The sequence below is a fragment of the Folsomia candida genome, unplaced genomic scaffold, assembly GCF_002217175.1.
Source record: "Folsomia candida strain VU population unplaced genomic scaffold, ASM221717v1 Fcan01_Sc006, whole genome shotgun sequence".
NCBI classification, from domain to species: domain Eukaryota; kingdom Metazoa; phylum Arthropoda; class Collembola; order Entomobryomorpha; family Isotomidae; genus Folsomia; species Folsomia candida.
Genome location: NW_019091198.1, coordinates 1,980,733 through 1,996,082, shown reverse-complemented (window position 1 = coordinate 1,996,082; position 15,350 = coordinate 1,980,733). Strand labels below are relative to the sequence as shown.

At 38.3% G+C, this 15,350-nt stretch overlaps 1 protein-coding gene across 4 annotated transcripts; it reads right to left on the bottom strand.

Annotated features, from left to right (window-relative positions):
* Positions 1-4,840: 4,840 nt before the first annotated feature.
* On the bottom strand, positions 4,841-15,243 carry LOC110850625 (AF4/FMR2 family member lilli). 4 transcript variants are annotated; one of them, XR_004835164.1, is made up of 17 exons: positions 14,465-15,243; positions 14,267-14,379; positions 13,216-14,184; positions 13,084-13,119; positions 12,007-12,087; positions 11,903-11,931; positions 11,335-11,515; positions 11,166-11,249; positions 10,900-11,068; positions 9,527-10,815; positions 9,228-9,442; positions 9,027-9,110; positions 8,921-8,938; positions 8,638-8,835; positions 8,189-8,550; positions 7,729-8,083; positions 4,841-7,053 (listed from the first exon to the last, which is right to left on the bottom strand). XR_004835164.1 is itself a non-coding variant. In XM_035853104.1 (17 exons), the coding sequence occupies exons 2-17, from the start codon at positions 14,517-14,519 to the stop codon at positions 7,974-7,976; spliced, it is 3,993 nt and encodes a 1,330-aa protein (XP_035708997.1). In that variant the 5' UTR covers positions 14,520-14,821; positions 14,884-15,243; the 3' UTR covers positions 4,841-7,973. The 4 variants fall into 4 exon arrangements, 3 of the variants coding, with proteins under 3 accessions (XP_035708997.1, XP_035708996.1, XP_021953774.1); XM_035853104.1 differs by having other exon boundaries at positions 4,841-8,083; positions 14,465-14,821; positions 14,884-15,243; XM_035853103.1 differs by having other exon boundaries at positions 4,841-8,083.
* Positions 15,244-15,350: the final 107 nt, after the last annotated feature.

Genomic DNA, 15,350 nt, shown 5'->3' with positions numbered 1-15,350 from the left:
CATTTGCTCTACGACAACTTGACTTGCCAACCTTCGGCTTCATTGGTGGCTTGGAGGTTACGAGTTTGATTTGAGGGGGAAGAGTGCTGCTGGCTGGCTGCTCGTCGCGGTTTATGCAGAGGACACAGAGTGGTCTTAAGAGTCTTTCTTTTGAAATTAGCATTCGAAAGTTTGTTGCACAAGTGGGGAAGAAGAATTGATGATAGATAGGCGCTATCTCGCTCGCTTTCTCCGTAGGCTGTGCTCTCCTCTCTCTCTCATATTGAGGGAAAGGATATGTCGTCTTCTGCCCTCCAGGAAAGGATTAGGAGAAAAAAGTAGGAATAATACGCACGGAGAAGATAGTGCAGCAGATACTGCTCGTATTTACTTAATGCGAGATGGTTTTCATGTAACCATAAAAATCCAGCTAATCTGAATGAATCTTCTCAATTTTGAGTAGTGGAGCAATGCATAATAATAATGTCTTTGGTACTCAATGTCTAGCAAATTACGTCTCCCAGTAAATAAATATACGAACGTACCTACTTTATTTTGAGCAATAATTCATTTTTCATCTCTTTACTCAACATGAATATTTATAAATTTGTATGGTCATTCAACCATCGTCAGCAGAACGGATCCCAACAAAAATGTTGGACTGTATCAATCGACTTTCACATCTTTGAGAAAATGCGTTGATCGTTTCTATGATATTGTGACTCCTCCCATGTGTTGGAGTTGGAATGAAATTTTTACTTTAACCAGCGAACGCTTGGGTGAAGAACATGAGTTGTGTGGCATGACAATTTTTTTTGCTTAATCGGCATACACGAATAAATGGATTGAAGGACGGAGAAAGCAGCCACCACGGACTTGCTTTCTTTGGTTGCTTACTTTACTCACTACGTAGTTAGTTACATACATTTCGTGCTCCTTGGTATCAAAATTGAATGAATGAAAAGATTTACTTTGCTTGCACCAGGACCGCCGTGCAGGGCAGGGCACGAAAGGGAGCAGAATGACACGAGAAGATAAATGCTTCTGGGATAGCCCATGAATGAAAATGGGAAATCATTGTCAAACATTAAATCTTGATTCAGCGTCTTCTTCGGCCACGGCCACACAGACTTTTTCAACTTTTCCATCGCATTTGTCCCCTGGTCCGTATCGTTAGCTGAGGGTGGATGAGGTCAGATTATGTACCTTTGTTGGTTGACTTTTATGCACTTTCTTCTTCACTTTTCAAATGGCGTGTTCAAAGTAACAACAAAATTTTTATGGAGTGAGTGAGGGGACCGTGAATGGCTTTACATATTATCATTTGATGGCAAGATATGTATTCAGAATTTGTTGTGGAGTAACTCTATTTATGTACTTTCGAGATTTATTTATACATCCAATATAAAATTTGGCTCTACTTTTGAAGTTATGCAATCCAATTGGAATGTTCTGATTTTAGTAGATTTAAAACTTAATGGTTTTAATAGCACAATTATTTATATGACTTCAGCAGATAGATATTTACCTTTTTTATGAATTTATAAATATATATTTACAAGTTTATTTTTATTTTGCTTCGTTAGATAGTTGATAAGATAACTTTTAAGACATTATGATGAGAGAAAGCACTAACAAGCAGTTGTGTCATTGTATATGCGTGTTTCTAATATTCTGTTGTATCATTCTTGGCGTGTCGAAAGTTGCACCATTGGTTTCTTCACCGTGAAAATGATAAACCAAAACTTGGGCTGCCATTGGAGAAAATGACTGGGATTAAATTTGAATAAAATCTATCCTTCTCCTATCACTTATTCCATTAAATTCCAGTCGGCGACAGTACAAGTTAGTAAATAGCGAAGGCTGAACGAATTGTTGACTGAACCTATTAACTCTCTCAACCTGGCCTCCTGTTGGTTGTGTTGAAATGATCTCGTCATTCATGAATATGGAAGAGGACGTTGAGTCGGAGATGAGAACGACACTCTTCTAAAGTTAGTTCAGTGGTATTTTGAGGACAAGAAATAAGGACATTGTACTTGTGCCGAAGTTGAGCATTCTTACTGAGGAGGGGAGCTTGCGAGGTTGATAATAACAGATCCTGATGCCCTTTGGATATGTGGTAGGGTCTCATGAGTGTACTAAAACCCTGAAGTGGTTTGACTCCATGGCCACATTTGCGCCCGCCACACCCACTCAAAAATGCTCAAAAACCGCTTTCACTCCGGTTTTCACTCACTCAAATCCACGCCAAAAATCCAATTTTGCTCGGATTTTGAAATTTCTTTCACCATTACACTCCCAGATAGTTGCTTTCTTCAATTCGATATCAAACTCAATATTTTCGAAATTATTAGTATTTTTAAAATTTAAAATTCTGAATGAGCATTGTTGTAGTAATCCACAACGCAAATTATGCCTGCGAAATAATCATCATCAAAATTGAGTTTGACATTGGATTGAAGAAAGCAACTATCTGGGAGCGTAATGGTGAAAGAAATTTCAAAATCCGAGTAAAATTGGATTTTTGGCGTGGATTTGAATGAGTGAAACCTGGATTGAAAGCGTTTTTTGGACATTTTTGAGTGGGTGTGGCGGGCGCAAATGTGGCTATGGAGTCAAACCACTTCAGGGTTTTAGTACACTCATAGGACCCTACCACATATCCAAAGGGCATCAGGATCTGTTATTATCAACCTCGCAAGCTCCCCTCCTGAGTTTGGCTACACTTTGTACTGTAGAAGCGAAATATGTAGCAAATGTGCGTTTACGGATGGAAACATTGATAAAAACGGAGAGAAAGGTGTAATAAAGGCATTTGGGATTGGTAGAAGTAAATTTACTATTTGAAGCTGTAATTGGATTTACAGGACGATGGGGACCAAGAAGCACCTTGAAGCTGGATATTTCGTGACTACCTTTGTTTTATCAGTATTTGTACCGGTTAAAGTGTACCGGATTGCCATCATGGGGAATTCCAATCCTTTTACAGGCTAGACAATAGAAATCTTCATTATTTTAAAGTGAAAAAAAAATTTCATATGCAGCATAACTTGGTCAGTTCATCGCGAAGAGTACCAAGTATTTAGAATTAAATAAAGTCGAGTAACAAGCACACCACAATATAAATTATCATAGTTTCGGAATGCAGTGATGCATCCACAAAAGAATTATCAATGCAATGAACGCAACTTGTTTTTACTAAAAGTGTGTATTCAAATATGCGTGCATGATTCAAGAAGATCCGTTTTCTAGATTTTGCAACCCTTCTCTAACATGATGATGTCATATACGGTACGCAATTACAGCGTGATCATGGTTTCTGATCCAATATTATGTTCGATCCGAGTAAAAGCGTGAATGGCATAGGATTGGGTTTCAAAGTGTAAACTGTTCGGAGTCAGTCAGTCAGTCAATTCAGTGCTCTGTCGTCGACCCCGACATTGCATTTTACATTGGATTGCATTCAGGGGAGTGAAATAACCCTTCTTTCTCCAATTTTGCTAGCATCCTTTCACACTCCTCCCATTCTGCCAGCCAGGTCGCTTGAGTTGTGCTGTCCCATTGAGTCACTACGGTTGACAGCGTTAGGGTTAACGGAGTTGTGTACGCAAAGGGAAAGTTGAGTGAGATAGAGTTGAAACGGACTTATTTGAAGAAGAGATGGAAACGGGATAGGAGCGAGAACCGAACTCTCAGCAGCTCATTAATCTCTGCCTCTGTCTGCACAGATCGTAATGATTACAACCGTAGTACGACGACGGTCCTCTCCAACCAGGAGAAAGGATGGTGTTGGTCTCTCCAACCAAGCCAGCAGCCAAGATGAACTATGGAGTTGATGCCATTTGGTTAATTAAGATAAGGAGATGAAATGCCATTTTAATGGCGGGTGCTATGCTCTGCTAGTAGCCAGCAGACGTCCTTGTGTGATATTCTCAATTACGGGTTCATGCCCCCCACTCACTAGCGGCATCCACCCCGAGGAAACCGAAATCTCCCCGTTTTGCAATCTTTATCATTCCTACTGGCAAATTCAGCCTTGTTTAATTCCACTGCTATAGTCAGTGTTGAGATGCAATGATTGCATGCATACACGGTAATATTATGGGGATGGGATAGAATATGCAATGCATTATATGACCTGGAGAAGTCAAGGGCATCGATTTCTCATCTACATAGAACTGCATTCTTGAATTTTGTCTATAAAGAAGTGTATAGATAGATCATTTGTAGTTTTCAAGGCTGTGATTTCCAATTACCCGTAATTACGTATAGTGGTGGCCAAGTTGTAATCATCCATTGTGTGAAAATAATGTAATAGCGAATTTGAGTTTAGAAAGTCCAGTACGGAACATTTATAATTGACATGAGTGACCTAATTAGGAACAACTGATACAATAGTAATTGTGTAATTGTTTTGGATGATTTCCTATGTACATCGGAAAAATTTCTCAGAAATCATAGTAAACTGAATTTTTTCTACTATGTGCTACTATATATTTGTACTCATTTCTCCAACAACTCTTTGTCAACATTAACTTAATCCTAAATAATATGAAATTGTATTAAAATTTGATTCATGAAAGTGCACCAAGTATGCAAAATAAATCATTTAATGAATAGGAAAATTGATGATGATTCGACATGATTCATGATCCAGGAATCTAATTTTGCAGCTAGTACAATTTAAAATTGGTTCAATATGTGCATATGAATATTGCGTTATTGTTCTGTATGAAATTTATTTATAGTTCATAAAACCAATCACGCTTCAACGTTCGCATGTAATCGTGCCCAAGTAGAATGGTCGGATGTAGCTGCGTCCTTCACAAGAAAGGAATGTGTCGTAATAATTCGCATGGAATTTGTAACAACTTTCAGTCTCCTTTAATAAACATTCTTTTTCTCAAACGATATAATAATTCATAAGCAAGTATGTAAAACTGGAGGGTTATTCCATTCCTGCCAATCAAGTCAACATACATACATATTGTTACCATATGACTATTATTATTTCCTACCCATAAAGCCAGAGTTAAGTAATTAAAGAAACATATAACAACCGCTCGTATCACTAAAAGTATATATTAATATGTAGCAGCTTAACGATACATAGTATGCCATTTAATAAAGTTTTTTTTTATGTACAACACCGAGTCATATATTCAACAATTCACCACAAGTTGTTGCTTTCCTGTCCTTGTCCCATTGTTCCAAATATTAATATTCACTCCTTTTCTCCGAAAGGTAGTAAACCAATTGAATACAAATAACCATACGCTATTAAATATATGTATGTACGCAAATACGCAAGAGTACACATCCGTTCCACGTAATGTATGTAGCCTATTGTGTCATTGTCTTAATAAAATATTGTAACCGTTTCAAAACAAGAACTCTACTCTGTAGGTTTTAAATATACTGTTGACGCGGATAAGAATCGTAAGCTTATGTAAATATGTGATGGTCGTAGTGACGATGAGTAATTGTACAATTAGCACTTGGAGATACTTATTACATGCACTCTGAATTGGGATCGAGACTTGTTTGCTTATTTGAACTTATGATTATCGTACATTTAACTAATGTAATGAGGGACACTACGATAAGTACTAATCCAGTGCGCTGTTTAATCATGGTGGTGATTGGTATGCATGCATATGGAATCAATTCAAAATCATCACCCATGATATACCATCATCACGTCGTTCTTATAAATAGTAAAATCTGCTCTACTTTCCCTTATCCTAAAAGATATCCATATATCATGACAACTCTTGAGGAGTGCTCGATCACAAGATTTATCTATTTGTTATGAACCTATGTACTTATAAGAACTATGTTTCACAGCATATCAAAGTTTGGCTAGCTGCACGCAAATAACGAAATTAATCTTGTCAATCATTGATACTTAATAATAATGTGTCCACCCATTTTTTTGCATTAGATTATTAAAGTATTTTTTGCAGACGATTATCAAAATAACGAGTATCCATTCATTTTCTTTTTTTTTGTTGGCGTGTGCTTGCTTAGACTAGTTTCATATTCTAACTTTCTAACTCTTGTTATCCTAAGTTAATTACGGTAATGTTATCATTAACAAATATGACCATTAAAGCACAACCAGAAGGATGAAATGTAAGCGAAAAACTTTTTTTCTAACACAAACAAAGTGATCTTGACCGTTACTGCCAGTTTTTTTTTGGAAAACGAACGGCTCTACGATTCGAGATCCTTTACACACGATCACAATCTGTTGGCAATTATTTTTAAAGAAAGCCACTCGATGATTATTTTTTTGGTGGATGCAGCAGCAAAACCCATGCATATTCCACTCAATATCCAAACATTACATTAAGAAGAATGGGATATCATGCGTGAGGAGTATTGATTTTTAAGGGGGAGGAGGCAGCTTGTCATGCAGAAAGAAAAAAAGAAGGAGGAAAAATAAAAATATTTGCTCATCAATGATTGATTGATGAATGATGAGGATAATCCAAACAATTAAGGCGACACATAAAGCAATGTCAACACCACGCATTCAGTTTACGATAAATTCAAATTCAAATTCAAAATTTAATTCTTTCGTTGACGAGTATAACAATGTCTTTGATGTTACAAACACATCTAAGAGGAAGATTTTTCTTATATCAGTAACCGGCGATCAACAAAAATAACTAACCAAAGAAACCGAGGTGTTCGTAGAAAGATAATATAACCTTAAAATTGCTGCATTAACTACACGAGAAACAGTTTTTTTGTATACACTGTTAAAACTTTGAGAAAACTAACTATAATTACTTATTAAAGAGACTGATTATGATCTGTGAAAGCTGGAAGTGTTTTGTTGGTATGCAATGTTACAATTTAAATAAGTACCATGAATTACTTAAGAAGCGATACAAATAGAGCACTTGAACATATATACCTATTTATATATGAACCAATTCTCACACTTCTGGTGGTTCTTTTCCCAGCTCCTGTTTTGATTACTGAATACTGCGATGATGTCTACTTGCGTTCTTCTTACACGACACATTTTGCTCAGTCTCAAATCATTGTAAGACGATCTAGCTAGATATTTTATATGTCACTAATGGCTGTCCAGGAAGTAAGGCTACCATTGCTTGCTTGAACCATGAACAGTTTAACAGAAGAAGTTACACTCTTAGCTCCTCCACAATCCCCCGTTTTTAGCCAATTGATATGAGATTCCAGTTTGTTTTCTTCATTATTGCTTTCCATGAGTTTTTCCCAACTCCACTCATGAGTTTGACCGTAAATGTCGAAACCCTTGGATACTTTTTGGCTTAGTTGGCGTTGTCGCTGTAGCATATATTCCTGCTCTTGCACAAAACCTAAACAAATTCGATGACTGGATTTCAATGCAAACAGAACGGATAGAAATTTGAGAACTATTGGTGTCTTGTGAACATTGAGTTCCCTGAATTTCGTTCCTTGTGAGATATTTTTACAGTTGGACAGGGGATTATAGTAATCTTGAACTTTTGTGCTAGTATAAAACTCTTCTCTTCATCCGCACGTATTTATAATAATGAATAACGCGCTTGACTTTCACTAAATCCTGTTTTGTCGAAACTAGCGATTTTATGGATTTTTTGCAACATGGCCAAAAGTAATGTCAACTCTATCTATTCTAATAAAATTTCAGACCTCTGCTGTCTGCTCGTACCTCAAATAGATTGATAATAACTTCACTTCCTGGACAGCCGTGCAACTAAAACTAACGAGAATTGGCAACCATTCGTAGGAGATGTGGTTTTTCGTGTACTTAATTAATGAGACTGGAGTCTATATCTAGATGTTTACTTTTTAATTAAATCTTAATTTTTCTTCTTTTTTGTCGTCGTCGTCGTCGTCGTCTTTTTCGTCGATTTTTTTGCTTTGTTTTTCTCCTTCGGTTTCTTCGGTTTCTTCTTTTTATTTGGGGAAAGTTGTTTCCGTTTAGACCTCACTAGGATAGAAACCCAATGCTACGATCCATTAATTACTTGTAGCCCGTGTCGAACGTATCTCACGAGATCTACTAGGGTACTGTGTAGCGTTAAGGGGCCGACTTGACGATCAACTCCAATGAAAAAATCTACAAAGTGTAACAATTTAACATCAAATTAACATATAAAACAAAATAAAGAGTGAAAGAATTCAGAAGCTAATAACATAAATAATAAACCAAAAACATATTTACCTTCTAATCGATATCTAGATACATATGCATCAGCTTGTTCCCATGTATCATGCGCCATAATACAATTGTACGTGTTTCCACACTGTTTTTGAATATGGTTGTATAAGTTTCTTGGGATAGGAAGCATATGGTTCTGCTGGTGGTGCGGGGATGGCGTGTGTTGCAATACTCCTGACGACCCTGCAGGTGAGGATGTCGGAGAATGAGGGGATGGGGTGCTTAACTGTGGACTGTTGGTCACGATCATTGGTTCCCGTACAACAGCCTTCGTAAAGTAGTCATGCATGTTGGAAACCATGTCGCGAGTTTCCTTCATCTTCATTTTGAACAGCTTGCAAAATAGTAAAGCTTGGCACCGCATACTGCAAGTACAGAATTAATGAGTTAGTCTTGTCTTGGACAAAAATATTAGAAAAAATACTAGAAACCTTATGTATGCATGTATTTACCTAAGAGTAATGATTTTTGCTTCTTGATTCTGTAGCTCGCCAGGTCCGGATAATCTAGCGCTGCGCCACCGTGTTCCAATGTATTGGATCAATGTTAAAGTATCTCGGTACATTGTATATGACGCATTGCTATTTCCGGCTGCGTCTCGCTCCATGATTATTCCAGTTAAAATAAAATATAATCCCGCTTCTAAGTACCTGTAAGAGGAAATATAATCTCAGCATTTTTGTTATACAATATTTAAGAACACACAGAACACATGGTATAAAACTGGTGTATTACATTTCCATGTTTTCGATGCTGCATGTGCATCATCATCAAATAATTTTTCAAAACAAAATTTTGAAAATATATATTTATTTATTGGTAAGACTGGATTTACACTTACATTGACGCCTGAGCTGTACTCGTGCGTTCTTGATCCGCTGAATGTTTCAACTTTTTGGCTTCTTCCAAGTATGAATCTTGATCTCTGAATAGATAATATAAGTAGAGTAATTCATTTAATTTAATGCATAACAGAAACAGGCTCAGAGATAGGTAAACTGAACCAAAGTTTACCATTTCTGAGACTGTCAAAACTACATACCTTGAAAACAGATCATCTTTGATGTCATTTTTTTCAAAGTAGCTGAAATACTGGACCTGAGGTGGGATAGTCGGCAAATGAGAAGGATTTAGTGATGAATCTGGCGCTTGGACCACATCAGGGTCAATCGGGGGGGTTCTTGTTATTGAATCACAGGGAGGGTAACCAACTACATTTGCGGAAGAAACTTCAGCATCAGTAGTATAACCTTCCAACTATAAATTGTAAATAATAAATAAATTGTTAATGGAATCAATTCAATTAAATAGCTTTTCTAAGTATTAAAATTAACTACTCACCTTTGTTCTAGAATCGGGAGGTTCCCTCTTGGGTTTCGCTTTCTTGGGCGATGCCCTTGATTTCTTCTTGGGTCGCTTCTTCGAACGGACTGGTGAAAGACGCTCTGCTCGTGAACACAATGGATCGTCACGGGTGTGGGATATCCCAGATTCGTACTTTAGAGAAGGTTGAACAATAGTTGGGTCACTCGAGCTGCCAACGCGACTAGAATTTTGGGGAACTTTGGGTACTCGATGGGGCGGCTCTGAGGTTACAGTGCTAGCTGCCACCGATTTTGCGACCTTACTGATTTTTTCAAGTTCCTTTTCCATTTTTTGTAATGATGGAGAAACAATTGAAGGTTGGGCCGGAAATGGATTGACAGCTGCTGGCTGCTGCTGCTGTTGTTGTTGTTGTTGTTGCTGCTCTAGCTGTTTTTTCCTCCTCATTAAGGTGACAAATTGAAGAGGTATCCGGACTATTAGTGACGACGAATTGCTTGAAGAACCCGACTTTCCGTCATCCTTTAATCTTCCACTAAGGTCCTGGTTAGGTGAATTGGATTTAGCAGCAGAAGCAGCAGAAGATTTTGCAGTAGATTGCTTTGGGTGTTTTTTACTTTGGGAAGATTTTTCTTTGGATCCTTCTTTTTTCTTATTATCACTAAAGGAAACAATGTCACCATTGTGAGGAGCAGATGTGGAGGAAGAAGTCTTCCCACCTTTTCCAGACACACGGTTGGACCCTGATTTTCCGGTAGTAGCAGAAGGAGCTGTAGCGGGGACAATCTTACCACCACCCGAGTCACCAGTTTCGACGAAGGAGGGGCTTTGCACTTTAGCATTGGGCTTGTTCCCAAAACGGAAGAGTTTTCGGATAGTGTCTGTTTTGTTTTTATCTTGCCCATTTTTACTACCTTTGGCCAATTTGTTTTCAGGAGAACTCTCACCGCCACTCTTGGTGACAGCAGCATGTCGTGCCGTCGTGGTGGTGGTGGTGATGGGAGTTGCTGCTGGAGGAGGAACTGAGGGACGAGGACGTTTAGCTGTAGTAGCACCGCTAGTTGACGCTTTTTTATCCTCTGACTGCGAGGTCGCCTTTGCACCAGATTTACGCTTATTAGGTTTCACAATTGGCTCGGCTTCATCTTCACTGCTACTAGCACTTAAAGACGATACTTTGTCTTTGGATTGCGCCGAAGCAACTTTCACGGGAATGGTGGGTGGAGTTGGCTTTACTGGAATGTGGGGTTCTGGTCGCGAGTTTGAAGATCCTCTAGTAGTTCGAGCTGCTAATTTAGCACGGGTTTCTGTAAATTCAAGTAAATGGGACGTGTAAAAGTGATTCATTAATTTAAGAAGTCAGTCGACACAAATAATTTCAATGTACTTACCAAGAGCAACAGACGTTGGTGCAATTTCTACCGGGCTAGGAGGGGGTTGATTCTTATTGGACACAGTGGAAGTCACACTATCAGTTCTATCAGTGATAAGCATGCCGAATTCGTCGACCATAGGATCGGAACTATCCAAAGAACTGAAAGAGTTGGACTTGATATTGTCCTGATAACACAAAGAAGTGTTATTATTAGAAATAAGATTATTAATAATAAAGTGAATGATATTAATAATTTTGACTAAATTAAATTGATAGACTTACCTTAGGGGACTTTGTAACCGGTTTAGCGACAATATTTTCATTCTTCAGAAATGAGGATAGATTCCACTTTGTAGTGGGAGAGCCCTAGTTATTTGAACCATTCATTATTAAACAATATATACATTGCAGGGCAAGGATGATTCTAATGAGGTATTAACTATTAATTTACCGTATTTGGATTAGACGATGAACCCAGGGTGTCGGCTTTATCATCATCCATACGGCTTCCACTGCTTGCAGAATCTTCAGAGTCGGAGTCAGAGTCGGACTCGCTTGAGCTACTTTCGGCGCTAGACTCCATTCTGGGGACTGGCGAAGGGATCTTGGCCATGCCGCTATCGATAATTGATCTAGATAAAAATATAGGAAAATTTTACTTATAGATAGATACTTACTAGTCGATGTTAGAGATACCAATATACTATACTCTAGTTAAGAAGGATAAATGCTGTGCGGATGTGGCCTATTAATGAAAAAACAGTGCTTGGCCTCAGCTTTACTGGGAAACCTGAGGCCAAGAACTCCTTTCTCAATAATAGGCCACACCCGCACAGCATCTATCCTTCTTAACCATTTTATAATATTCATAATCTGAAAGTGACATATAGTGAGAGGTCCTAAACCTAAACCATCACTTTAGCTGTGTTTAAATGTGCAACGGGATGGTAGTAAACAAGTGCCTAGTCGAATATTTATTTAATAACCAAGACATTGCTATTAGAATAAGATTAACTTACTGTACTATTTTCTCCTCGCTTTTGGACGACTATTTACAAGGAAATAAACAACAATTAGTTATGTACAGCAATGTTCATCACAGTACTTTGATAAATTAGCTTACCCTCCGTGGAGGTAATCTTTTGCTGTTATCTTTAACAGGCGTAAGTATAGCAGTCAATGGAGGGATGACATCTGTCATTTCCTGTAATATGTGCATATTTTAATAGCTAGAAATGCTTTATGTCGAGTGCAAATTGCACTGTGCAATTAATTTGTAGAAATCAAATGGAATATTTTATACATTAGTATCAGTTCAGTACCAATTTGAAGTCCTTAGTAGGTACTAAGTAGTCGTTCTTCTCAACTTTAAAGGTTAAACGCTTTTATTTAATTAAAATTGTATGCCTAGTAAAAGTGTCAGGTGAATAGTCTAAAGTAGTTAGATAAAAGAAAATGGCTAATACTAGGGCTAAATTTATGTAGATTTATTTATACGACTAATTCGAAACGTAGGTCATGAAAATCAAGCTTCTAAACCTTGCTTGAAATGCAGCAATCAGATACAATCTAAATCTCCAGCATTACTATTTACTATGGTCGTCCAAAGTATTGCTAAATGCAAACGGCCAACAAGTCTCGCAAGATGAATGCAAGACCAGCCAAGAATAAGCACATGGTCGTGCGTCGTGCCACATGAATCCAGCAGAGAAGACGGCCGGCAGAGGCAGAGGGCGGCAAAAGAGCCATTGTGTTGTCTTGCCTGGACTGTGGATGAGATGAAGATGAAGCCGCCACACGCTGTTTTCGACTAATTGTATAATCTGCCTACAGTTAAAGTCTCGTCTCGTCAACGTACTTTCTTTCAGTTGCTGCTACCTACGTCGCCGTCGTCGTAGTCTGTACTGAAACTGCGTGTCAGTTGAGGTGTGATTAATTTTTTTTGCTGTGTCAATACTTTCATAATTACTCCATCACTAATTTTGAAGGAGATTCAATTAGTCGATAAGATATATTTTTGAAGTTTTTGAGGGCCTCTTCAGTTTTCTCGCTCATCATGGATCAGGAATACAACTGGTAAGTTCCTCATTATACTCGCATTTCTTTTTTATGAGATATTTCCCATTTCCTCTTTGACGCCATATAACATTATGTTCGCTATAATATTTTCAATTAAACGAGTTGTGTTACACCCACGTACCTTCAAAATACTCTCTAGTGTAAGCTGACTATCCGCCTAGAAGGAGTTGGGGATAAAATATCATGAAATTTTGACTTGTAAAAACGTTAGCTTTTGGTACTTTCGAGTGCCTGAATCTATACTAGTACTTACTCGCTCAGGTGCGGGTTTGTTATGTGGAACCACAGTTTTATTACACTTGGGATCTCGAATACTATTATTACTGCGATTGGAAAACCGTTCATTGTTATTAAATACTGAACTTTCAGTAGTGGTCTGGACACTTGCACCATCCACTTTCACCTCAACGCCACTAATAGTTTGTTGCGTGTCGTTAAAATTTACACCGAATGATGCAGGATGTGTTGTGTATTTTGGTTTCACTTGTTGATTATTGTTACTGTTAAAATTTGGACTTCTATTGAGTATTGGTCCGGAGTTGTTGAGGGAAATGGAGGGCACGGTTGTTGTCAAAGCTGGAGGATTGTTACTTGAGTTTGAATTAAAAACCGTTGTTGCATTCAAAGTAGATAACAACGACGGGGGTTGATTTTGTTGTGGCACTTTGGAGATTGGAGGAATTAGTTGATGGTGATTATTAGACGCACGGAAGTTACTGTTTGTTGATAACAGGCTACCGCTGGTGGAGCCAGTGTTGGAAGAAGAGGAGGATGAAAATGCTGATGAAGTATTACTGCTATTAGAATTGATATTATTGCTAACCACACCACTGCTCGGATGATGGTTAACGTGATAGAGATTGCGTTGTTGATAATGACTTTTGGTACTGTTCGACTCGGGGGGTATAGTCGGAGGGAATGAATTTAGTGACGACGAAGATGGAGGGGGACGATATGATGGTGGAAGTGGTGCTGGAGGGTCGTGAATATTATGATTAGTATTACGATGCGGTGCTAGCGCACTACTTGCTGACGTTACAGAATGATATCCTCGATCCGCCGCCGCAGCAGCAGCAGCAGGGCCAGTTAAAAATGTTTGTTGTATTTGTGCTTGTGGTGGTTGAGAGGTTCCAGGATATTCCATCAAACGCCGAATCGGCTCAAAATTTCCCAAACTGTTTCGAATTTGGAGGCTTGTTGTGTCTTCAATAGATGGTTTAACCTGTTAACATCATTACAAAAAAGGTCATAACTTGTTCATTATCAGATGTTCATGACGTAAGGTAGGTTAATTTGATTATCACTTTAACGGGTGCATTGAACAAATCATGAGTTCCGGCATGAATTTCTTTATCATCTGGAAGCATTTGTGCTCTCTCCTTTCGCTGTTGCTCCCTTTGCCTGTCCCTATCTGGATCTTGATATATAGGACAAGAGATTGACCATTGTTATCATCTTTATTTACATATAGACCACTTTCTTTTATCATACAAAAACAATACCTTTGGCGGATTGCTTGTTAGGAATGCCATCATGACGAGAAGAGCCTCTCAGCATAGTTGATCGCTGCTGTGAGTATGTCGATAACGAGAAAACGCGACAGAGGCATTGAGCCAATACAAGCCTGCTGCTTTGGCAGTCCAGCAACTCACTTTTTCCACAAGACAACAATACAAACTTATTTTTCAATTTGCACAAAAAATGTTAGAGAACAAAAATAGTAGAACAGGTGAGAGATGTATCAATCGTGTTTTGCTATGTTGTTGTCGTATTTGTCGTAGTTGAATGAAACCAACCACCCACCGTTGACCTTTTCTTCACTTTGTTTTTTATTTCTTGCAATCACTCTGGTGATCAGTCTTCAAAAACGAACGATTATTAAAAATCAACAATAACTTTTTTATATGGCATTGTTACTTACTGGTAATGTACAATATGATGTGATGTAATGTATCAAAACATTAAAGTCGAACTTTCACCGAGTCATGTGCGGGTGTGGATGGGTGGGCATGTATTGCAGTTTGAATGAAAGAATGGAACATAAAATAATGGAAAGGGTTAGCACACAAATAATAATAGTAATAGGAGTCCCCCTGTCAATAATTACTGATTAAAATTATCATCATCTCTCTCTCCCCTGCCTGTCGTCCTCACGAACTGATGTGATGATGGTCCTCTTACTACTGCTCGTACATACACTTCTCTGGGCCTTACTTTTTGACTTTACTACTCCTCTCCTCGTTATTCCTCTTCTCCTCTCTGATCAGTTTTTTTTTCTTCGAATTAACCCGTCGTCTCTCTTTCGTCCCCATTCAGGGAAATCAACCCCCACGCCATCCCTCCACGGCCCTCAAACTTCATCTGCCCTCGCCTCACCACAGATGGCGA